Here is a 26,092-nt window from a genome sequence, read left to right as displayed (position 1 = left end):
CCAATTGCGTCGAGGAATCATCTGTATGTTTGCTTGTTTCATTACCTCCTCGCTTCTTTTTTTGTCCTTTGTATTCTGTAGCAATTTGTTAGATCTGAAAATAAAGATAACTTGCGTCGTCACGGATGTCGATTTATAGGTTTTAGGGAGTGCAGAATTCGAAAACGATGATCATTTTATAATCCAAGATGGCCGCTACGTATTTTGTCAGAAAAGTCGTCATGAATATCGTTTTATAGGTTTTAGGAAGTGCCGATTTCGAAAATGATGACCAGTTTGGAATCCAAGATGTGTGCCGTGCACTTTGTCATAAAAGTCGTCATGGATATCGTTTTATAGGTTTTAGGGAGTGCAGAATTCGAAAATGATGACCATTTTGGATTCCAAGATGTCTGCCGTGCACTTTGTCATATAAGCCGTCATAGATGTTGATTTATAGGTGTTAGGAAGAGCAGATTTCGATAATGATGACCATGACCAACAAAACGACATCCATGTCGACTTTTAACATAGTGCATGGCCGCCATCTTCGATTCCCAAATAGTTATTATTTTCGAAATCTGCGCTCCCTAAAACCTATAAAACGACAGCCATGACGACTTTAATGACATACTGCATGGCCGCCATTTTGGATTCCAAAATGGTCATCATTTTCGAAATCAGGGCCCCCTAAAACCTATAAAACGACACCCATGACAACTTTTATGACATAGTGCGTGGCCGCAATTTTGGATTCCAATAGCCATCATTTTCGAAATCTGCGTCCCCTAAAACCTACAAAACGACATCCATGACGACTTTTATGACATAGTGCATGGCCGCCATCTTGGAATCCAAAATGGTCATCGTTTTCGAAATCTGCGCCCCCTAATACCTATAAAACGACACCCATGACGACTTTTATGACATAGTGCATGGCCACCATTTTGGAATCCAAAATGGTCATCATTTTCTAAATCTGCGCCCCCCAAAACCTATAAAACGACACCAACGACAAGTTTTGTTGGTCATGGTCATCATTTTCGAAATCTGCTCTTCCTAACACCTATAAATCAACATCTATGACGGCTTATATGACAAAGTGCACGGCAGACATCTTGGAATCCAAAATGGTCATCATTTTCGAATTCTGCACTCCCTAAAACCTATAAAACGACACCCATGACAACTTTTATGACATAGTGCGTGGCCGCCATTTTGGATTCCAAAATGGCCATCATTTTCGAAATCTGCGTCCCCTAAAACCTACAAAACGACATCCATGACGACTTTTATGACATAGTGCATGGCCGCCATCTTGGAATCCAAAATGGTCATCGTTTTCGAAATCTGCGCCCCCTAATACCTATAAAACGACACCCATGATGACTTTTATGACATAGTGCATGGCCACCATTTTGGAATCCAAAATGGTCATCATTTTCTAAATCTGCGCCCCCCAAAACCTATAAAACGACACCCATGACAACTTTTATGACATAGTGAGTGGCCGCCATTTTGGATTCCAAAATGGCCATCATTTTCGAAATCTGCGTCCCCTAAAACCTACAAAACGACATCCATGACGACTTTTATGACATAGTGCATGGCCGCCATCTTGGAATCCAAAATGGTCTTCGTTTTCGAAATCTGCGCCCCCTAATACCTATAAAACGACACCCATGACGACTTTTATGACATAGTGCATGGCCACCATTTTGGAATCCAAAATGGTCATCATTTTCTAAATCTGCGCCCCCCAAAACCTATAAAACGACACCCATGACAACTTTTATGACAGTGCATGGCTGCCATTTTGGATTTCAAAATGGTCATCATTTTCTAAATCGGGGCCCCCTAAAACCTATAAAACGACTTTTATGACATAGTGCATGGCCGCCATTTTGGAATCGAAAATGGTTATCGTTTTCGAAATCTGCGCCCCCCAAAACCTATAAAACGACACTCATGTTAACTTTCATGACATAGTGCATGGCCGCCATTCTGGATTCCAAAATGGTCATCATTTTCGAAAGCGGGGCCCCCTAAAACCTATAAAACGACATCCATGACGACTTTTATAACATAGTGCATGGCCGCCATTTTGGAATCCAAAATGGTCATCGTTTTCGTAATCTGCGCCCCCTAAAACCTATAAAACGACACCCATGACGACTTTTATGACATAGTGCATGGCCACCATTTTGGAATCGAAAATGGTCATCATTTTTTAAATCTGCGCCCCCCAAAACCTATAAAACGACATCCATGACGACTTTTATGACATAGTGCATGGCCGCCATTTTGGATTTCAAAATGGTCATCATTTTCTAAATCGGGGCCCCCTAAAACCCATAAAACGACATCCATGACGACTTTTATGACATAGTGCATGGCCGCCATTTTGGAATCGAAAATGGTTATCGTTTTCGAAATCTGCGCCCCCCAGAACCTATAAAACGACACCCATGACGACTTTTATGACATAGTGCATGGCCGCCATTCTGGATTCCAAAATGGTCATCATTTTCGAAAGCGGGGCCCCCTAAAACCAATAAAACGACATCCATGACGACTTTTATGACATAGTGCATGGCCGCCATCTTGGAATCCAAATTGGTCATCGTTTTCGAAATCTGCGCCCCTTAAAACCTATAAAACGACACCCATGACGACTTTTATGACATAGTGCATGGCCGCCATTTTGGATTTCAAAATGGTCATCATTTTCTAAATCGGGGCCCCGTAAAACCTATAAAACGACATCCATGACGACTTTTATGACATAGTGCATGGCCGCCATCTTGGAATCCAAAATGGTCATCATTTTTGAAATCTGCGCCTCCTAAAACCTATAAAACGACACCCCTGACGACTTTTATGGCATAGTGCATGGCCGCCATTTTGGATTCCAAAATGGTCATCATTTTCAAAATTGGGGCCCCCTAAAACGTATAAAACGACATCCATGACGACTTTTATGACACAGTGCATGGCCGCCATTTTGGATTCCAAAATGGTCATCATTTTTGAAATCGGCACTCCCTAAAACCTATAAATAGACACCCATCTCGACTTTTATGACAAAGTGTTTGGCTACCATCTGCATGCAAGACATTTCTATTATTTTTACGTACAAAAATGGCCCCCTGTCAACTTCCAACCGAGATTTAATCGATAATTTATTCGATTAATGTTCAGATTAATTCAATTTCAATCTATGTTAGGTCGACTAAACTAATCGTGATTAAAATTTGAGGATTAACTTTTTTTATTCCATTAATTAGTCGAATAAACAGTTAATCTATTAAGTCCCATCTCTGACCACGTCATTTTTACACTTTGAGAATATCTGAAAACAAATGAACACAAGGAGCCATTTTGCAAATCCAGTAACTTTGTTATTACTTTTGACAGCGCGTGTCATGTGTCTACACAGAGTCGACACAAAGTCGAAACATTTGCGACTACTTTGTGACTGCAATATTTCTCAGCCTTAAACCATATTTATACATCATAATTAACAAGTTTCGTAATATGTAAAGCGTTATTTCTGTTATTTAAGTATAGTATACGCATCGAAGTACTAAAAATGCATCAAATAATATATTTATGAACACAAGCACTGAGAAGTAAACAATTTCCTTTCCGGCTAAACTAAAACAATGTGGTGGCGCGTTGATTATATTACACTTAGTTTATCAAATCACTCGAGCAGTTTAATTCCCCATAATAATTTAAGTCCTATTGTAATATAAATGCAAACAATATATAATTACGTCTTGTAATCCGTTTTAGAGATGGCGTATTAATGTCACTTATTTTTATTTAACTATTTTTCCATCTGACAGTTTCCATTTGACAGGAACAAAATGAACGAATGAACGAATGATTTTGGCATAAAGTAGTCGCAAACCCGAAACAATGTGTGCACACGGCGACCACACTTTATGTCACTTTGTGTCATGTGTCGACCCTTCCCCATTTCTGGTAACTGTGTCGACACGGCGACGACTCTGCGACTGGAATTGTGACCGAAACAGACGGTGTCGACACAAGATGTGTCTACACCGTGTCGTAACGGCGACTGGAAATGGTTGTATGGGGACTCATCGAGGTGTCATCAATCTTTAACTTAATATGATTCTTACTCATATTTAAAATACAAATGTTTAACCTGATTAGGCATCTAGGCAAGAATTTATTTATATTATGGGTCTTGCAAACTTATGACTATATTTAGTATGAGTCGATGTCGCGTACATACGACTATGTAAGATGGTGGGTATGAAGACCGGTTGAGAAATGTAAGGTTTTTATCGGCAGCAACTATTCTTCTATTAATTCCCAAGAATAACTATGATCTTTATATCACGTACAGTCACCTGCATTAAAATGTTACACAACGAAGGCCGCAAAAATATCTGACACGATCTTATTTGTAAAGCTATAAGAGCGTGTCACATATTTTGCGGCTTTCGGAGAGTAACATATTATTGCAGGTGACTGTACTAGGACCTAGAAAGGATACTAGGGGCTAGGCGCCTATCTCTAAGCTAAAAATATCCCTTTTCCTTATTGCATCTCTGCGGTATCAACATTCCCTAGAAGGCATGTTGTCCGGCGAGCCACCCACGCCCCGCGGCCTGCCCGTGCCCACCCGGGCCTGTATTACAATACAATGCTCGTGACAGAATAATGTGGCGCCGGGAGACGGAGAAACTGAGAAATACCTATAGCCGATGCCTCTATTGAATTTGCTAACCTGTCGCAGTTCCATAATAACTATACTTACTAGAATTATTCTAAGTACTTATAGAGATTTTACGAATAAACATAGTGCATTTACTTTTTGAGGCATGGAAGTCATATTAACACTTTAGTTAAGCATTTTATATAATTATAGTTCTTCAAATATACCTACTTCATTTATTTTATAATTCCACCTGGCTCTCCATTGTCGGTTCTCAAGCAATATTTATACTTAGCCATCCGGTTAGTCATAGGCGGCGGCTGACTTCCTTCTGCGATTTTTATCAGCATGACAATTATCATATTTTATCACTATAAAACCTGTCTTACAGCCTATTGTCTTGCTAAATGAAGATTCATAGAATAATAAAACTATAATTTCAATTAAATTGAACCTATTTAAGGTTCAATTTAATTGAAAATTGAATCTTGTTAAAGTCTAGTACAAAATCAGTCGAAACTCTGAAAAGGACTCGGAAACAGTGATATCACCCCTAGAGACTTATTCAGGACTCTGAAATCTATAACATCTCAAAATCTCAAGATATTTAACTGAAACCACATATTCCATACTTTAGGTCCGGGGTCCTTTCCACTGAAAACGTTAATTATAAAGTTGCCTTTATTGTTATGGCTCCTCTACACGATGGGCCAGCGCCGGCCACTCCAAGGGACGCAGCCATGCGGTAGAATGAAATAGCAATATCACTTGCTCCCTCTTACGCATAAATCCGTCTCTTGGAGTGGCCGGCGCTGGTCCATCGTGTAGAGGCGCCATTAGAGGTTGAAGTTGTGAAGAGTTTTTGTATAGAGCAGTAGCTAACTGTAGTGTGTGGTACGTTCCAGGGCCACCGCCGCGGCTGGGCCTGAAGGCGGCAAGCCCCGGCGTGGACGAGGACTGCAACAGCAACACCAGCCTCGCCGGCAGCCAGCACTCGGCCGACGACCTCGACGCGCACTGCGACAACTCCGGCTACCTCTGGTTCCTCGACTATAAGTAAGTGTTGCTTGACTCTTAAGGGCTCCTCTACACGATGGGCCAACGCCGGCTACTCCAAGGGACGCATTTATGCGTTAGAGGGAGCAAGTGATATTGCTATCTCATTCAACCGCATGGCTGCGTCCCTTGAAGTGGTCGGCGCTGACCCATCGTGTAGAGGACCCATAAGACGAAAGTGGAGGACCCGCGCGAAGTCGGCTTTTCATACAAACGTATTCCTCATTTTCCTAAAATCATAATCACAATCATATTTATTTGCAGAAAAAGGGTTAGTTACAGGTCTTAGGTTAGGTTAGCAATGGCATCACTGCTAACCTAACCTAAGACCGATGGCCTAAGGCGATGAGGTGGATACCTTGATCCGCTATCTCATTACAGCATGCAAATTAAAAATTATTCTTAAAACTACATTCTACAACATTCATATAGGTATTTACAAAGTATAAGTAGGTATTTAGTTAAGTATCCTCTCTGGATATTAACATTATCGAAATATTTTGACTCAATTTGTTGTGTATCAACCAAAGCCACTCTAAGTTTCATATTTCTCAAATATTTAATTATTATAAAAGTTAGGAGCATTTAAAAATGTGTAAGTATGTAATCTGTTTTGAGCTCCTAATTTTTGCTACTATCAAAAAATCTAGAAAAGTCAAACGTAGGGGCAGGGGCATAGCTATGGTTAATATACATCAAATTATTTTAAAATATTTTCCATAATGTCAATATCCGGAGAGGATAATGGGGACTACGTTTGTATGGAGAAGCGGCCGTCCCCTTTCCTCTTAAGGTAATTTCCTCGGCTAGCGATAGCTAGCTCTGCCAGAGATACCTCTGATTTCTCCACTTATGATATTCATATTTTGAAAAAAAAAACTTTATAAAATACCTAATATTGTTATCATTACTATAATTAGTTACCTCGACAGTTTTTTGGGTGATGTCATGGTTTTATAATTTTTAAGTAATTTATTGCACCTCTACGGTGCTGATGTCACTTAGCATTAAAAGTGTCGGGTCTTCTATAAATGGAGTAGCTAGATGGGCATAATAGAATACTTAACGACCTTAACGTTATGAACTTAATAAAGGGTCTAGCAGGCTAAGCGAACAAGAAGTGCCCCCAACGACGGATTTGGTCATTCTTTCAGGTGGTGTACTGGCAGGTCCTAAGAACTCTCTATGCTTAATATCAGTCCTCGATCTTCTTTTGTTTTCGAGTTATTTAGGATCATGTAAAATCATCAGTGTATCATTGAAAGTGTCATATTTTGTAAACCGTTCAAGTTACATTAACCAAACAAAATTATATTTGACAACAATAAAATAGACTACAAAATGAATATGTTTAACCTGCATCATGTCCTTATACTTCATTATAAAAAAAAATGTTTTTCTTCTCATTATTTTTTATACTATTCGCGGAGGTACACCTACAAAAAAAATATGCATGAGTAGCAACTAATACCCACTATATACATATATAAAAATATTTGCATAAATCTTCGTGCGTCATGTCAAAAAAAAAACATTATCGAACAAGGATCTCGGAAACGGCTCTAAACATAAAAAAACTCAAAAATGCGCGTTTTCCCAGAGATAAGACCTAGCTAAATCAATTTATCGCCCCCGAAAACACCCATATAGCAAAATTCATCGAAATCGTTAGAGCCGTTTCCGAGATCCTTGTTCGATAATGTTTTTTTTTTGACATGACGCACGAAGATTTATGCAAATATTTTTATATGTGTATATTATTATAGTGGGTATTAGTGGCTACTCATGCATATTTTTTTTGTAGGTGTACCTCCGCGAATAGTATAAAAAATAATGAGAAGAAAAATAAAATGTTTTTTTTTATAATGAAGTATAAGGACATGATGCAGGTTAAACATATTCATTTTGTAGTCTATTTTATTGTTGTCAAATATAATTTTGTTTAGTTAATCTAACTTGAACGGTTTACAAAATATGACACTTTCAATGATACACTGATGATTTACATTATCCTGAATAACTCGAAAACAAAAGAAGATCGAGGACTGATATTAAGCATAGAGAGTTCTTAGGACCTGCCAGTACACCACCTGAAAGAATGACCAAATCCGTCGTTGGGGGCACTTCTTGTTCGCTTAGCCTGCTAGACCCTTTGACGTCTACTTTGAAAAATTCATCTTTAATCTCTCTTTGACGACCGGTGCCAGTGAAGCCGATGGTCCTGGGTTCGAATCCCGGTATGGGCATTTAAATATTCGTGTGATGAACAAACGAAAATATTTGTTCCTGAGTCATGGTTGTTTTCTATGTATATAAGTATATTTATATATATAAGTATGTATATCGTCGTCTAGCAGCCATAGTACAAGCTTTGCTTAGTTTGGGGCTAGGTTGATCTGTGTAATATTTCCCCTGATATTTATTTATTTATGTATTTATCTCTGCCGTAAACGTTTATGACAGTCAAAACCATCTCTGCAAATTAGACCCGTATGTTGACAATGTAAAGATATGAACACCAACTATGATATAATGTAGAAGGAGACTGTAGGTGTGAGTGCTGTTAACGTAGGAATGTTACATTAAAATAACAGAACATACCGGGTTCCGTTCCTCCGGCTCGGGGTATTACTTGATATTATTTTCATAATACTAAAGTATAAACTACAGCTGCAGGGAATTCAATTAATGCGTCAATGCGATAAAAATGTCGACATCTACTCAATGAGTTGGAAGCGAGTTTTCGTGATATGAATTTAAAAATATTGAAATGTGTAGACAGCTTTCTACCTACACGCTATAATTAAAGTGGATCAAAAATTAAAAGATATTGAAAAGAGGAAAGGAACTCTAAGTACCCACCTGTTAATTACGTTTTATTGTGTTCAGCAATCAAATTATCCGCGTTGGTTTTATACACCCGGACTAATTCCGTGCCGCAAGATTTTTAAATCATCTTAGCCTACCTATAGCTGCTGTACTTACCTTTTTTTATTTCACCCAGTGACACTCCAGAATACGAGTCAAAGAAAATTAAGAAAAATATGGTTGCATACTAAGTACTTAATGATTAATTTTATTATTGTAGACATTGACCCCCTAATCATAAAATTGTACAAGCCTCAATTAGTTAATTTATATTTTATCCCTTTATTACAAATACATAACTTACATAAGTCAGATTGAGAGAAATAATGCATACAATGAATGGCTTATTGACGCTTGTGTGTTTATGAATAACGCCATATCGCTGGCCCAATACTACAGGGTTCTAAATATGTTTCACTTTTATCGAACTGAAATTTGAACATTGTCGTAGTGACATTAAGTCGAATTTCAACTATCTAAAATGTAACATAGAACCCTGTAATATTGGGCCAGCGATATGACAACGTCACTCAACACTTAACATTAGTTACAATACTTATTCCCCGAATCTCACTTGTCCCTAAACATTACAAATATTTGTTTCCAGCCCGATATTCCGCGACGGCTCCTGTCACCACACGTCGGTGTTGTCCTCGGTGTCGGCGTCCTACAAAGGCATCAGCGATCTCGCCTCGCGCTTCGAGTTCACGTCGCGCTACAACGACATCGCGCGCGACCTCGATGCCAACCTCGCCGAGGCCGACATGGAGAGCTTCAAGACCGAAGATATCCACGCCCTGCTCATGACAGCCAATCTCCCGCACGACACCATAACTGATGACCGAACGCATGAAGTAAGTTTATATTGGACATCCTGCCTCGTAACGTAGTTCTGATTCGCAATTCGGATGAAATCGAAAGAGGAAAAAGTTGTCAAACTATATGTTCGAAGTATCATAATTTGATACTACGAGTACTTAGTTTGTGTGAAAATGAAATAGCTACCTATTTAGGTAGGTTAGCTAGGTTTCAACTTTCGATCTCATCCCTACAGGCGACATTCGGATGTGAACTGCGGCTGCATTACTGTTGCGATTATTGAGTGGCGTTGATATCGCGGTGTATCTGTTAATTTCTTCATAGACTCTTGCGGACAGTGAAGAGTCGTGGAATGTATAGGGCCCAAATATTCCACGACTCTTTTCTTTCCGTACAGACTCTGAAAAATAGTGAATTACTGCCGCGATAACAATGTTCAATCCGTCACTCATTTTATCAAGGAAATTGACGGATACAGCGCCCGCTTCAAGGCCGCAACAGTTAATGTTGCAACCATAATACAGCTGCAATTGCCGTCCGAATGTCATCTCAAGCCATAAAATGTCATTAGCGGTAAAGAGACTCTTTGAGAAATGTCGTAACTGTGAAGTCTTGGGGTTTTCATTAAAGAGGTTTTAATGAATCTCCTGCGTGTGTCACAGTGTGACTAAAAAGGAAGTCATCATAAAAGGACATGACACGCTATTACAGCGTCGTCATATAAATATTTCTTGCGAAAAAGTATCAGCAATTATGAGGCAAATGTATTTTTATATCTTGCATTTGTCAATTATTTTAAATCGAGAACCTTGAAAATTCAAGAAATGGTTAAAAAACGGAGTCGAAGTCGATTTTATTTATTAACCATTATTAACCACTATCGGTGCCGGTTTATATTTTATTATTTATGAACCCATCTTATTTATTCCTTTATATTTATGTTTATTTTCAGTTATATTTTAATTCTTATGGTTGATCATGTCATGGTGCATTGCAGAGTAACCCCCGAGGCGAGATGTTCGCCAGCATCTCAAGTTCTCTCATGGAAAAGTTTCGGTTCGACAGCTCTCTCAGTGGCGACAGTAGTTTTCAGGTTCGCCACTCATTGCTTCGATGGCTCATTTTAATCGTTTCTTGTTCTATGTTAGTTTCTATTCCATCAGTGCTTAAATCATCTCATTTCATTCTATTACATGTTGTGCACCATTTAAAGTTTTGGTTATGACTGTAGAACTAGCAGATTTAAGTGTTTAGTTAACAAGTCATAATATATGTATAGTTAATTAATAGAGTAAAAGTACGTATTTCTTGAACTATTCAATATTAAATTTAATATTGCCACGAGAAAATCTCATTGTACGTATTTTGAACATAGCAGCGCCACCTAGTCCGGCGCCGTAGCAATGTAGCAGTAGGCAATTAAAATGTTTCAGTAGTAGTTCATTAGATGTCGCTGTTGTGTAAACACATAACGATTCAGTTCAGGAACTGCAAGAATATTTTGGTCTGTAAACCTTAAAAGTTTAATCCAATATAAACATATCTACATATATGTACATATAAAACTTTCAGCTTTTCTTTTTGTCACGGTGATTTTCTTTGATAGAGGTATTAATGATGATGCTCTTTGCACGAGGCACAATTCACATAACAATAGTGAGTCTTCTGTACCTAGTACTATTATTTATTCTGTGGTTACGCTCTCATTTTAAAATGACTGGCTAGATTGCTCTGAAAATTTGTACTTACAATAGCATAAGGTATATCTAGCCTGTAATTAGGTGTGTTGCTTGAAATACCATACTTAAAAAAACCGGACAAGTGCGAGTCGGACTCGCCCACGAGAGTTCCGTACTTTTTAGTATTTGTTGTTATAGCGGCAACAGAAATACATCATCTGTGAAAATTTCAACTGTCTAGCTATCACGGTTCGTGAGATACAGCTTGGTGACAGACGGATGGATGGACGGACGGACGGACGGACAGCGGAGTCTTAGTAATAGAGGGTCCCGTTTTAGCCTTTGGGTACGGAACCCTAAAAATACGCAGCGAATTTAAGATTTTCTTAAAAAACTTGTTTTTGTTCTATTTCGTTTGTTTTATAAGCTAAGTAAGAAATGGCGACAAAGGCTAGCTAGAGAAGCTTAATAGCGCGTCACCTTCCCATAAGAAATCACCCCCTAAATTGCTCCTGCGGCAGGTATGACAGTAGTCCGATTTAGAATATTTTTTTGACGTTCTAGGTTCATCATATCAGGTACCTATCTACCTACTAGTCTGTACTATTCCACTTTGGTACAGATGCTTTAATACTGAGAGTAAGAAAAGAAGCAAATTTATTTTACGCGTCGCTGTTCATTGAAATATGTATATCGATATGCAATATCTGACCCTCCTGCTCCTCCTCGCGTTATACCGGCATTTTGCCACTGCTCATGGGAGCCTGGGGTCAGCTTGACAACTAATCCCAAGAATTGACGTAGGCACTATTTTTTACGAAAGCGGCTGCCATCTCCATTTGATCTGACCTTCCATACCCAGAGGGGAAAGTAGGCCTTATTAAGATTAGTCCAGTTTCCTGGTAAATATTAAAATGATATTTCGTACATAACTTCCGAAAAACTCATTGGTGCCTACTTACGAGCCGGGCTTGGACCAGCGACCTCCGGATTGAAAGTCGCACGCTCTTACCACTAGGCCACCAGCGCTCTACAATATCTGACTGATATTAGAAATTAGCTTTTAGTGTAGAAAATTAATGAATTTTAGTGTAATAATTTTTTTTTACAGTGTCAGAGTCAAAACTGATTAATATAAAAAAAATATAACACCGCCACAACCGCCCCGAAACTGCCTTGCCATACAAACGTAGTCACCATTTTCCTCTCTGGACATTAACATTATTGTAAGTGGTTTAAAGTTTAAAATAGGTCTTATATACGATCATTGCATTGATATGCGGCGATGATTCGATGCTCGCCCATGCCAACAGAGCACCTGGCACATCGTATATCAGTTACTTGTACCTAATGTCATACTACTAATACAATACAATACAATACAAATACTCTTTACTGCACACCTCATTACAGAAAACAATACAAATAATACAGAAAGAAGAGGTTAAACAACAGGCGGTTACTAATCTTATACCTTTAAACGAACAATTGTCGTATATTTATATGTACATATATATATTTCAGGGATCTCGGAAACTGCTCTAACGATTTCGATGAAATTTGTTATATGGGAGATTTCGGGGGCGAAAAATCGATAGATCTAGCTGAGTCTTATCTCTAGGAAAACGCGCATTTTTGAGTCTTTATAATTATGCTTTCCGAGCAAAGCACATAAAAACAATAACGAACAAATATGACATTGTTATCCCTGAACCCCTGTACAGTTTACCGACTACTTGCATTTCGAAATTTCCATATCTGTTGTTTTGACAAATACTTGTATTCTCGGATTCTTTCTATACATTCTTATAAAATATGTATAGTCAGCCAAGAAAATGGTAAACCACTTTCTTGGCTGACTGTACTTTAGTTCGCCAGCCTTAGTTGCTGTAACGGAAAGTAAAGTAATGATAAAATTTGTCACGCAACGACGGTCTCAATTAACCGTAAGTGGTGTCACAAGAGACACCCACACATGCCCATTCGAAAGTCTGGACTGGACTAGCATCCACAATGTCTTCCTGACTCTTACAACACAGTACGTTGGTCCCACGGGATGTACAAGTAGTAACGACAAAATAAGACCAGTGTTCATGTGTGTGTACCGTCCACGCTGAATTGCGTCAATCTCAACTACTCGTTAGCTCGTTACTCCCCGGTTCCCCTTCATACGACCGATACTGATGTGTGTGTGCGCGCGCTATATTTAATTGTCCTTCTGTGTGGTCGTGCACATACTGCCGCCATGTGTGAGTTTACCAATGAAGTCTATCCTATCAGTCAGTTCTACTCAAACTGTTGAGGGTCTCAATCGTTATCGAATTCTAAATAGCGTAATATTAGTTACTTGCATATCGTAATTAGGCTTGAGTTTAAACTCGTATACAATAACGTCTATTCTGTTAGACTTAAAAACCGAGGCACACCGAAATACGCTAATTAGACTAACAAATATTCTGATGCTAATGATGCATACCGCCCTCCGCAATCTATACTATATTTTTACAGTTGTGTTCGTAGCCAGGCGTTGATAACACGTTGATATCGTCATTTTATTTCTCTGAAGTTTGAGAAGCGCACGCGGTGGCTAATATTAAAATGTGTATTCCCGCTGCCCCAGTCGCGCCCAGGGCTCTCGGACAGATTGTACTCTGTACTTCCTTACGATGAAGCCAACTCGTTGGAACTCTTCTAATCCCAAGTTTGACCCCGGAACAAGTGACCCAGTGGCCAGTTATGTTTGCGTGACATAAACATTGGACTTTGTGACTTTTTGATTATATTTAAACGTTTAGTTTTAATCTTAAAGCAGTGGTTTTTATTTGAGAGTGAACTGTGATCACGTGGACAGTGCCGATAGGCGTTTATTTCAAAATGGGTGTGACGGACGGTTATGATTACGAATCCTACGATGGATATTACTCAGTGAGTCATCTTAAAACATACACTTTTTTTTAACAGCGGAATATCTAGGCCTATCTATATTTGTTAACAGTTTAAATTACCAATTAGCTACTTATTTGTCATTATAGATTTGCAACCATCACCATCTCCTATGCAAATATCATATTTTTCGTCAAAACTCTGCAATAACACTTTTTATATCGCACCCACCCACCACAATGTTATCTGTTCTTATACCTACTCGCTCTCTATGCCACTAATAACATATGATTAATGTTTTTGTTTATTTACACATCTATTACTAATCATTATGTCATTAAGAATATGAAATTACCCCCAAATTCTCAACAAAGCTAATTCGACTGTGTAATCAAATTAATTTGATAGTGCGTTTTTGTTACCTACTGCTCCATGTATAATATAAATGAGTGGTTGTTTGGTTTGTGACCTCATTGTAGCAGGAAAAGGAATTAAATTGATGATAACGCGCGCTCGCCGGTCGCCATGTTGTTTGTCATAAAGTTACTGCAACTGAACTCTTGAACATTCGATTAATAAAGGATTTATGCTATTCATCGTTTCATATGAATTATGAAACCGAAAAGGATTATTTTATACGTAAAATACAAGCATTCTAGTTAAAATCAAGAACAGAAATAAAAATGCATCGTCACGGCACTATCTGACACTTAATTTCCCTAGAAATAAAATGTTTTAATCATTGCTACTTTATGACTTTCTATATATGTAGGTATTACTATTTTTAATTTTACGATATCCGTTTAATTTGGAGTAGATAAATGTATTATCAAGATTATCTTTAATCCTTAGATGTAACATATGTCTCAATTACCTCATTCTTTAATCAAAAGATGTTAGATAGCCCAAATAGATGGATTGATCACAGCAGTTGTAAAGTAAAAGTTACAGATTGCTTGTTTCCTATTTTAGTCTCGAGTTGCATCCGCATCCAAAATACCCGTGCAGCGTAAATGTTTATGTTCTAGCGAGAGCCGTTCATGTGTTGAAATCTTCCGAGAAACATTTCGAGAACACTCCTCTTTCTTTATATGTAATATACCTAGTTATTATTATGGTATAATAAGGAACAAAATATTAATTAATGGCCAAATGGCTTGATATACCTAGGTATCTAAACATACCTAACATTCCTATCTTTAAAAATTATTTTTTTATTATACTTAAGTACTATTGTTCACTTCAACTTTCTAAAGGAGGGTACCTAATATTTCATACACGACAGCGAGTAAACGGTGATCCTTATAATATAATATATCCGCCCATTCTAGTAATGGGTACAAACGACGCCTACAATAGGTACACAGTAACAGTGCACCACTGATATCGCTCGTTCACTGAATATTCCAACCATTAGGGCTCATTTAGACGATGCGGGAACTCGCATGCGAGTTTCATTACATTGCGTTATTAGATCGTTCGACTGAATTAATGTAACTTCAATGGTCGGCAATGTAACGAAAATCGCGTGCGAATTCGCGCGCCGTCTAAATGAGCCCTTAAACATAAGTCATTTTATCGTCTGCCAATATTGTACATGTACTCACGTGATGTATGTATAGGGCGAAGAGTCCGTCGGTTCCATCAACACGATGTCGATCTGCAAGTCGGAGCTGCTGTTCTCGCCGGTGAAGGAGCACGGCGTGCACTTCAGCGTGGACAGCCTGGACTGCTCGCTGCCCGCGGAGCAGGACCTCATCCTCACGTGCCAGGCCAACAAGGACAACTACACCATCGCCTTCGAGGGCAGCCTTACCGTCTACTCTGAAGACAGCGAGTGTAACGAGTTTGCCGTCAATCAAAAACATGGTTAGTTATATTGCATCGAAATTGTTTTGTTTTTCCACCTACATGTATCGATGTAGGTGTCGAAGGTAGTTTACCCCTATAAGTAACTAAAGTACACATATTTAATGCGCATGAGGATAAAATACTCCTGGAAATTTTATGTGCACTATAGGAAAAACACGCTGATTGGTTTTATTGTACTATTGTACTCGTATTTTGTTACACTTTGTTAAATATTTCTAATTTTACTACCGGAATGAACACATATCAGTTGAAGTCCCAAAACAGTAAAAAAAAAACTTGTGTAAGTATAACAAAGTAAAGTTTCAATCAAAGTTTCTAAATTTTAGTATCAATTAAAATTAGGTTTTTGGAAAAACGAATCGTTCGATCCAATCATACATTACATAGAGTGAGGAATTTCAGATAATGACATAATTGTTTACCTTAGTCGTGATTACGTCTAATATGATTCATTGTGTCGAAGTGTACATATACATACACTTTGTACATAATTGTCTTCGTTCTATTTTCAGACAAATTGGATAAGCAAGAAGATAATGCAACGGTAGATGAAAGAACACGCAGGAATTTAGAATTATTAGAAAGATGTAAGAAACTAACCAATAAGCTAACTACTTCTATGGCTAGGAGTGACTTAGGATTAACTACTTGGAGTAAGCTTAAGAAACAGACCAACCATTCGCCTTTAAGGAGGTAAGTTTGACATGTTTCTAAAAATGTTTTTATTTTAATTGATTGTCAACTAATCACTCATATATTGTACACAGGCACCCTTCGGGGAACAACAATGAGGATTCCCATGAAGCGACCGATGCAACTAGTGATATGAGCAACTCGGTTATCAAGAGCCAAAGTCTGCCAAACCTCTACAGAAGAAAGATCATGAGCAGTTCCATCAACTCGGCTGCTCTCAGCAATTCAACGGTATGAAAATATACTAATAACAATAGACTAAATAAGAGTTGTTCTGAACGGAGGGCATTGTGGAAAATACCCTACCTTAAAAAGCAAATACGCTACCTCAAAAAATAAAATCAACAAATAATAAGCAGCTCTGGAGTTAATTTATAGTAGAATAGTAGAAAAAACTACATTACCTACATCCACCCGACCTGTAATCATAGTTCCTACCTTAAATTTAAGTTGCCCTTTGATTGTTATTACCGCTCCGTAAGTTTGACCTTGTTGCCTTTCATTAACACTTTGTTATGCCCTTGTTTGCAGGTCGATTCTTTCACCACCAATCAAAGGTTAATGGGTACTCCGACCTGCATGAAAGTATATGATGTATCGCAGCACCGTTCGACGCACGGAAGTCAGCATTCAGAACCAATGAGTACCTCCTCTACCGAAAACCAGTCATCTTCAGACAAAAGTCAACCAAAGCAGGCCTTTAGCCTGGTAAAACTGTTTATGAAACAAAAAAGCAACGATGGTGTAGTTGGATTGGATCAAATAGACAGGTCGGAATGCTGGCCGTCTAGCTCTGGTGGTGAAAGTGGAGACTCCATGGGAGAGCCAAAAGACGACTCCAAAATTTCAGTGCGTTCTCAAATGGAATTGCCATGTGATGTACCGGAAGAGGGTTCAGCAATTTACGATGAAATTCCACCTAGCAACCCGTACAATAATAGAGTTTATGATGAAGTAATCGAAGAGGAAGATAATGATGGCGTTAAATTAAGCGACAGCGAATCCAATCTTTATGCGACAGTAAATAAACGCCACTCAAAGAGGACTAACGTAAATATGATGAATAGCCCCTCAAGACTGAGAAGTAATAAAAAATCTTATTCTTCCCAATCGTCCAACACTAGTGTTAGTATATCGAGTTGCTCAGAGTCGGATGGAACTCAGATTACAAAAATGAATCGATTATTGCAAAGAGAGCCTTTTGATAACAAATCTACTTCTACTCATCTCGAGACCACCACTATTGATAAGAGTATGCAGACGTCTACGTTACAAATGTCGACCATATCCCATGAACGTGAACTATTCAAGGTGGTGGAACCCTCGTTTCTTGAGAAACTTAAAGAAGGAGACTGTGAGAAACCTGTATTTATACTGTACCCTAACTACACGCTTCCCGATATCAGTTTTCTGAACGGCCGACCAAATATATACCTGAATCCTGTAAAAGTAAACGTATCGCCAAAATCAAGCGAAATCAAGAGGAACAGACTGAACGTTAAAGGTAAACGACCATTTTCTTGCAACGACGTGGAGATGCTAAAAAAGAAGGGGCTCGGGCACATAAAAGATTGGGATTCACTAAACTTTTTGCTACCCACAGAATGCAAGCAAATGTTATCAGAGTTACCCGAATTGATGCAAAACGTAAGAGAAAAAGAATGTGGATCAAAATGCGGTGACAAATACTGTAACGCGACACCCAGATCTAAGGGCAGGCCCATGAGTTGCGACTGCAACAACCTGGCGGGCCACAACACCACCGTGTCGTCCAGCTCCAGCACGGCCACGCAGCCCTCGTCCGGCTACCGCGGCTCCTCCACCATGCTCACCGACTCCTCCGCGCAGGCCAGTCCCGCGCCGCACGGCAACTTCAACCCCTTGTTCGTCTACCGCTACGACAGCGCCACCAGCTCGGAGGCAAGCAACAACGAGGGCCCCAGAACCAACCCCGCCGTGCCCAAGCGATCGCTCTCGGCGGCCGAGCAGGCTCGGTACGCCAAGCAGGGCGAGCACGCCCCGCCGCGACCCCCTCTACCTAAGAGCATTTTGCGTAAGTCGATGGACAAAACGCGTAAAACGAGCACGCCGTCAAAACGTTACAGTATGTTCGAAATGGACGAGATTTTGCAAGATCAGATCGTTTGTATGACGGCTGCGACTGAGCACAAGACGAAGAGAAGGTCGCTGCAAGAGCCTTATTATTTACAAAATCAAACCACAGAATATAGGAAAAATAATGATTTAGCTGCCAAAAGACTATCGCAGCAATTTCTCGATGCGGCCGAAAAAGATGCCGACTACAATGAACTTTTCCACGATGAAGGTGTCGGTACTGAGAGTAGCCTAGAATCGGGCAAATCGAATGAATTGAAATACCACAGACCTCACACGCCGCCGATGCCTAAACCGAGAACTAAGAAAACTGAGTACACGGAGTTCCCTCCGCCAGGCGCTTTGATCAGCAGCGCTGATTTACAACAATTAGAAGAGTTTTTGAAATTAAGTGGCTTTAATTGCCAAAATATGGACGAATGGGACCAAAATCAAGTCCAAAAGGTAAGAAATCAGGTTACCAAGTTTCTGCAAATGAAACGTTCTCAGGAAGAAAATCAAAGGTCCACAGATTCTAGCGGCAGTAGCTGCAATAGCAAAAAATCTGTTAGTTTTGCCCATAAGTCTGAGGCCAAGCCCGAAACTCAAACAACCCAAGTGAAGGCAATGGAAGAGCTGAAAGTAGCCAGTCTCACCACACCGCCTAACTCACCTAATATTTCTGCTGTAATTTCACAAAGACTATATCAGGTATCATTTTTGTCTATAAATAGTTTGTCGACATCATTGCCTATTGATTTCTGTGAGTACCTTTGGTTCTTTTATGTTTCTTTGCGGTTTGCCAAACTTATGTTATGTCTTTATTTATTCACATTCTTTTTTGTCACCACCCGCCTGTTGTCTTTATTTTGCCTGAAATTTAAACTGGCTAATTTTATTGGGCTGTTTATATCGTTCACTAATTCATTTCACACATTATATTCATTATACCTATCTTGAGATGTCGGTTACTTAATTATTTACTTTTCAAGGGTAAAAATTTGGCGGAGATACCAATTTGTGAAGAAGCTGAAATAAGCCCAGACGAATTCAGCAGCCCCTTGCACCACGATAGCAGAGGAAAATACGACTTAATTGATTTATCACAAAAGAGAGGTAAGGATTTGGATTCGTCGTCAAATTACCATGTTTCAGATATTTTAATGACATTTGAACTAAAAGACATTACGTTTTTGAAATTATGTTTCTTTTTTTCAGCCTTGGTCTCAAACGTGACGGACGCGGTGGAAATGTTGATTCAACACTTCTCTTCGGCCACTGACCAAGCCGAACTGGCTTTCCTGGGTGACTCGAAACAGTCTCCAGCTTGCGCCAAAATCGCCCTAAATGCCCTATGCCCGGCATTGTACGCTGTTTTCAGAGATGGGCTTAAGGAGAACATTGAAACCTCCTTCGGAGCCGTAAACAACTCCGTATGGCAAATGGTGGAGACTACAGCAAGGCAAGGTCCAATAACGAAGTCCTTGAACGAGCTGGTGTTGAGGATCAATAGTGAAGATGCTGTCACTGAGGGGCTGGTTAAATTCAACGCCTTTATTCTGGGACTATTAAAGTGAGTTGTTGTACAGTGTTCACAATATTATACGATTTGTCCTGAAGCGGCATCTTAACTAATAAATGGTTAGGTACTGATCGAGCCACAAGTATGACCATGATGCAAGAACGAGTGATTACAAAATGAGATCAAATAGACATCCATTTTTTTATGCTTCTTCTCAAGTTTTGTTTCAAACGTAGCATGTTCTTGGCCAAAGAGATTTTCTGCAAATTTCCCGCAAAAAGTCTATAATACTTATATTATTATTTATACAGTTAGGAGTTCTTAGGATTAGTACATTCCTACAGTTCCCGATCAGCCTTGTATGTAAAATAATCTTTTAATTTTTAAAATTTGAATTCGTACCTTTTTAACATAGTGTACGGTTTTTTGTTCAGCGCTCAATCGGTGGACGCGTGGGTATCGTACGTGCGCACGCGAGAGTCGGTGTTGAGCAAAGCCTACAACGCGGACTCGCTGCTGCTGGCGGGCGTGCAGTCGCCGCGCTGCCGCGCGCTGCTGGACTCGCTGCAGGCCGCGCTGGAGCCGCTGCGTCTGCTACCCTTCTCGCTCGACCTCATGTTCGAGATGCGCGAGCTGCACCGCAGCTTCAAGAAGATCGAGAGCGACATGCGCGCCGCTAGTCGGGTGAGTTACGTTACTTGGTTTTATCGTTTACTCATCGCTGAGAATCGTCGCCGCGCGTGAATACCGAGGGATACCTGATAGAAATATTTAGGAGATTGTGCCATTCCAGCTCACAGATCGCTATACGCTGCTGTAGATATAATTCCACTCGTTAGAGTAAAAAGAAATCACATATTTCCATACGTACAGTCTCGAAACAAATGCCTATCTTTGCTTCACACAGTTTTATGACGTTCATCGAGCATGATCTATTACCATTATCGCCCCTTTCATTCATTTAGCCACGCAAGGTAGGTAAATCCCCTAGTCAGTACCGATTTTTGAAATATATATTCTCGGATAATTTGAAGAAACCTATTTCTTATCACTCTAACGAACTAATTATGGTGATTTTTTGTAAATATTCGTTTACAGCTAAGTGGTTGCTTACTTATAGAGTCTTGTTATTTCTTACAAGCACTTATACACTAATCAGCAAATCAATATTTTTGCAATAAATATTTTAACTACAGTTAATTTTGAGGTACGTAACGTGAGTTACGTTACGTTAGTTATAATAGCGACCATGTTAGCTTGAAATCGTGTATGGTACAATATTGTCGTGTCTACCTACGAATCAATTCACTCTACTGCTAACAGACTTGCCGCAAAGGGAGACATCGCTTTATTTGCATTTTATTGTTTATTGCATGTGCTTACGACTCACGAAAATACACTCAAGTCTGTGAACAGATAACTTTTGGCATTTCGTTCGTGCACAGCTTTCATAAAATGCAAATAAGGCCCTGCTTACGTTTCACGTGTGTCGGCCTCGAAGGTCGTTCACGTCGACGCGGATGGCATGATGCATGATGCTAAAAGTCTTTGGTGTATTTAACAGCCTACCTCGATTAACACTCCACCACTAACACTGAACCAGCGGAACTTGCTGAAACTAGTACGCTCCATGCAATCGAGCGGGCTTTCGAGCGACGATTGCCAGACTAGCGTCATCATGAGGCACAAAGAGCCAAAAAATAAGGAGCCGTCTACCCCGGACCTTCTAAACGACTCCGCTAACGTAAAGACCGCGGTCGAGAAAAACAGACCACGCTCCTGCGTGAATCCTTCGCCGATCGGATACGATCTGTGTCCGAACAACAGCAGGATAGAGTTAGAGAATAACCGGCGCTGGTCCGGCGTGCAGCTGGGCTCGAAGCTGATGCAGGCGTTCGACCGGCTCGTGTTCGACGACAGCGACGACTACACGGACAGCCTGGAGACCAACAGGCCCGCGCGGCCCGCCGCCGCCGACTCCAAGGTAACGGCGGAGCTCTACCTCAGTGTGCTTCGTGTCGTAGATTCGCGTTTTCTTCGTTTTGTTTTCATTCGTTTTCTGGTTGTTTTTGTTTTGCAGGAACGCTTTACAGCTTTTAACCATTTTTTGCATATTTTATTCATTTATATTTTAAGTTGTGTTGAGCACTATAATTTTTGTGTTATTATTATTTATTATAATGTAACACGTGATTAGAATAACAGTTATTTTTTACTTTCCTATGTAATCTGTAAAACTAATATTCCTAAGTTAACGGGGCTACGGTGACAGGCACATGGATATCATTATCATATTGCCATGGTTATCCAATTTAAAAATAATATCATACTCGTACTAATGGCAATTACTTAACGAAATAAATTTATTTTATTACTTAACTAATTTTTTTCGTTAATTGGGTAAACTGGTATTACAGTCACTGGTATTGTTCGACTTATTCGTTGTAGCAGTGGCGTGTAGCACTCAGATTTCAATTACATTTCAAAGTTCAATGCCTTATCGTGTTAGAAGCCAAAAATATAACTACCTGTCGTTGGTCCCACCTGGATACTGCTCCACGCATTACGGTTGAACGAACCAGACAAGTCCACCATTCGTTTTACTCCTTGTGCCTACATACAACATGTACTTATATGTTATATACGTACTTTTAACAGGTGCACTCAATATTATAAACTTTTTATTAAATCAATATTATATCATATATTAATATTTTACACTTTTACGCCAATCAGGCGATTAGTTGTTACATAATTTAGACGATGCGAGAACTCGCATGCGAGTTTCATTACATTGCGGGTTTTGATAGGTCGGTTGAATTGGACGTAACCATCAGTCCGCAATGTAACTAAAATCGTCTAAATCAGCCTTTAGGCTAATTTATAATGGTGTATGGGTTTGTTACAGCTGGAATGCAGCGGCGAGGAGTGGCGGCCAGGGTCGGCGAGCAGCGGGCAGAGCGCGGCCGCCAGCGGGCACTCGGGCGGCAAGTTCCGGAGGCTCCAGCTCAAGTGGGAGCTGCTCAGCAACGCCGAGAGCCCCTCTTCGCCATCTGGTATGCTTTTAAGTTTAATAACGCAAATCCTACTATGCATACTCGTGTAACAGGTGCGGCCGTTCGAATGTTTTTGCAGACGGCGCCGGCATAGGTTTTTTCTATCAATCCTACCAATACTTAGTGACAATGTTTATTTTATTAAGTTGCATAAAAACAGGGGTAACCAAAGCTGGCGCCATCTATGAAAACTTTTGACAGTTGCCAACCCCATTCTATCAAACGTTACACTAAGGACAAGGATGTTTCACTTCCTTTTTTGTATTGAAATAAGGCGATTTGTAATCAAGGTTTTGTCAATTTAAAGATAACTTACTCAACTACACATATTTTCCTGTTTATTTTTTTATTTTTATTCCTCCTAAATATACAGCGCCGCGCCGTGTAAACAACTTCTCTCAAATACTCTGTGGGAATTTTCAAAGAGTCACGTTCGTTTAATAACCTTACTTTATGTACAGGAGAAACGTCCCCGGCAGCGGCGCGCGGCTCCAAGATCCCCCGGCCCGTGTCGTCGCCCGTGAGGCCCGCGGCGCCCGCCGTCCCCGAGCCCGCCAAGAATGCCCACCGGTTAGTCATTACTCATATATTTCTAGCTTGCACATATATCGTTGATGAGTAATGATTTCGACATTACACTTCGTAATTGCACGTGCTCGAACATTAATTAAATTATTTTGATTTTACTAACACTTTTTTATTAGTCGCAAATTGATTGAGTAAGATGATCATTTGTGCAGCGTAATAATAATTATAGATGAGAACAAATCAATTTTTCACATCGTATGGATCTGATAGACCTCTTGAGTGCTAAATTATATTTCGAAAGTAGTCTTTCAATAGTAGTAAATTCGTTTTCGTCTGCATATAGGTTATTTAAACTTGACTTGTTTGTTAGATGTCGTACAATAGCAATATTTGTATTGCGCAGAGGCATCCCGGTGCCGGTGCGCAAGGGCGCGTCCCCGACGGCGAGCGCCGGCGCCCGCGCCGCGCCCGCGCGAGCAACCTCCGCCAAGCGCCCGCAACCCGCCAACAGGTAACACGATATTCCAGCATTCTAACCTTTTGCTATAATAATATTAAGTTTCATTTCAGGAATATTGTACTTTGATTTGCACTTTAAAGGTGACGGCAATTTTAGCAATTTACTTTATTTGAGTTTATAGCTTACTATCGGCCCGATTCGAACTTTAAGATCCGTCAATTAATAGATCTAGAAACGATATTATGGATTAGATATGTCAGTGTCAAATGTGACGTTTCTTCAAACAAAAACGTCACTTTTGACACTGACACGTCTAATCCATATCGTTTCTGGATCTATTAATTGAGTTATCTTTAAAGTTCGAATCGGGCAGTATAGTAGATACGCAACAGAGTTCCGGATATTAAAAAAAATATATAAATGGGAGAATTCCTATATTCTGTAAATGGTTACCGAACTCAGCTGTGTTAATTAGCACTTTTGTAGAATATTGATTTCTTGCACCATTTTCATACTTTTTTCCTCAATTATTTTGCCGGTGGTGGTAGATTATTATGTATTTGTTATATATACGCTTTTTTTACCTGCACATACCCAGAACTTTCCCCGAAGCCGTGAAGAAAGTCGTCGCCAAGACCAAGGAAAAGGAAGCAGTTATTTGCAAGCCGGTTGCTAGGAAACCCGTGCCGTATGTACCTACAGACTGAAACATCTAGCAAAGCAAACTAACAGCAATAACGATAACTCTAACCTAATTTTACGCTATTTCTTTATGCTTATACACTAGCATGTGTCTTACTAACATCTACGCTAATCTACGGAAATGACCCAATGTTTTCCTCATAGCAAATAACAATGAAATAAGTAATTAATCACTTACCAAGCTGCTGTCAAATACAAATGTGCATTTTGACCAGTAAGTAGGTAATGGATTAGGTTCCTACTCCACACTGTAGTGTGGTATTGTTAATAAGTTCACCTTCCAACTCTTGTTTTATACCTACTTGTTAACTTAGGTAATTCTTTTGATTTAACCTACACAAAAATATACCGAGAGTAATAAAGAACAATTGAATATGCTTATAAAATGTATAAAGTAGGCACTTGTCTTGAGTCTTCCTATGTAATTATATGGACGGAACATACCTATGTACGGTTACCTACCGCGGAAACAAATAGCTTTAAAGGAAGAAATATAATAAACGAGGAAGTAATTAACATTTAGGACCGTAATGTCTTCATATTTTATATAAACAAAAACCTCATTCTAGCCAATAAGACAAAGGAAAATGTTCGTTTTTATATATATTTTGGGCAAATTCAAGATGTACCGTCGACTGGTACAGAACAAATAAACAAAAACCGGGCAAGTGCGAGTCGGACTCGCGCACGAAGGGTTTCGTACCATAATGCAAAAAAAACGAAAAAAAAGCAAAAAAAACGGTCACCCATCCAAGTACCGTACCGTACCACTCCCGACGTTGCTTAACTTTGATCAAAAATCACGTTTGTTGTATGGGAGCCCCATTTAAATCTTTATTTTATTCTGTTTTTAGTATTTGTTGTTATAGCGGCAACAGAAATATATCATCTGTGAAAATTTCAACTGTCTAGCTATCACGGTTCGTGAGATACGGCCTGGTGACAGACGGACGGACGGACGGACGGACGGACGGACGGACGGACGGACGGACGGACAGCGAAGTCTTAGTAATAGGGTCCCGTTTTACCCTTTGGGTACGGAACCCTAAAAACGCAAGGTTAACGGATATCGTTTGCGTTTCATCCAAATGGCAAATATGTCGGTGCACGTATTTTATGTCACGTCAGTGTGTGACCTTTAGGTAACGGCGATACTTGTTTCATATGGTGTGGTGGTATATAGATAGA

The 26,092-nt window shown here is 39.6% G+C and overlaps 1 protein-coding gene across 9 annotated transcripts in view; it reads left to right on the top strand.

Moving 5' to 3' along the window:
- LOC134675244 (uncharacterized) overlaps positions 1-26,092 on the top strand; it is an 87,870-nt gene that overhangs the window by 57,119 nt on the left and 4,659 nt on the right. For 5 of the 9 annotated variants that reach the window (XM_063533494.1, XM_063533502.1, XM_063533465.1 and 2 more), the window contains 15 exons: positions 5,578-5,728; positions 9,204-9,450; positions 10,413-10,508; positions 15,600-15,846; positions 16,362-16,542; positions 16,617-16,773; positions 17,074-19,347; positions 19,629-19,752; positions 19,855-20,209; positions 20,593-20,842; positions 21,723-22,142; positions 23,067-23,214; positions 23,676-23,784; positions 24,146-24,253; positions 24,801-24,890. In XM_063533494.1, the coding sequence (XP_063389564.1) occupies positions 5,578-5,728; positions 9,204-9,450; positions 10,413-10,508; positions 15,600-15,846; positions 16,362-16,542; positions 16,617-16,773; positions 17,074-19,347; positions 19,629-19,752; positions 19,855-20,209; positions 20,593-20,842; positions 21,723-22,142; positions 23,067-23,214; positions 23,676-23,784; positions 24,146-24,253; positions 24,801-24,890 (4,957 nt within the window). Of the gene's footprint in view, positions 1-5,577; positions 5,729-9,203; positions 9,451-10,412; positions 10,509-13,623; positions 14,020-15,599; positions 15,847-16,361; positions 16,543-16,616; positions 16,774-17,073; positions 19,348-19,628; positions 19,753-19,854; positions 20,210-20,592; positions 20,843-21,722; positions 22,143-23,066; positions 23,215-23,675; positions 23,785-24,145; positions 24,254-24,800; positions 24,891-26,092 lie in introns of those variants that run through there. The other 4 variants (XM_063533504.1, XM_063533472.1, XM_063533505.1 and 1 more) reach the window with 4 other exon arrangements.

The sequence above is a fragment of the Cydia fagiglandana genome, chromosome 2 (genome assembly GCF_963556715.1).
Source record: "Cydia fagiglandana chromosome 2, ilCydFagi1.1, whole genome shotgun sequence".
Lineage (NCBI taxonomy): Eukaryota > Metazoa > Arthropoda > Insecta > Lepidoptera > Tortricidae > Cydia > Cydia fagiglandana.
Note: the sequence above shows the minus strand (reverse complement) of the source record. Positions and strands in the feature narration are given on the sequence as shown.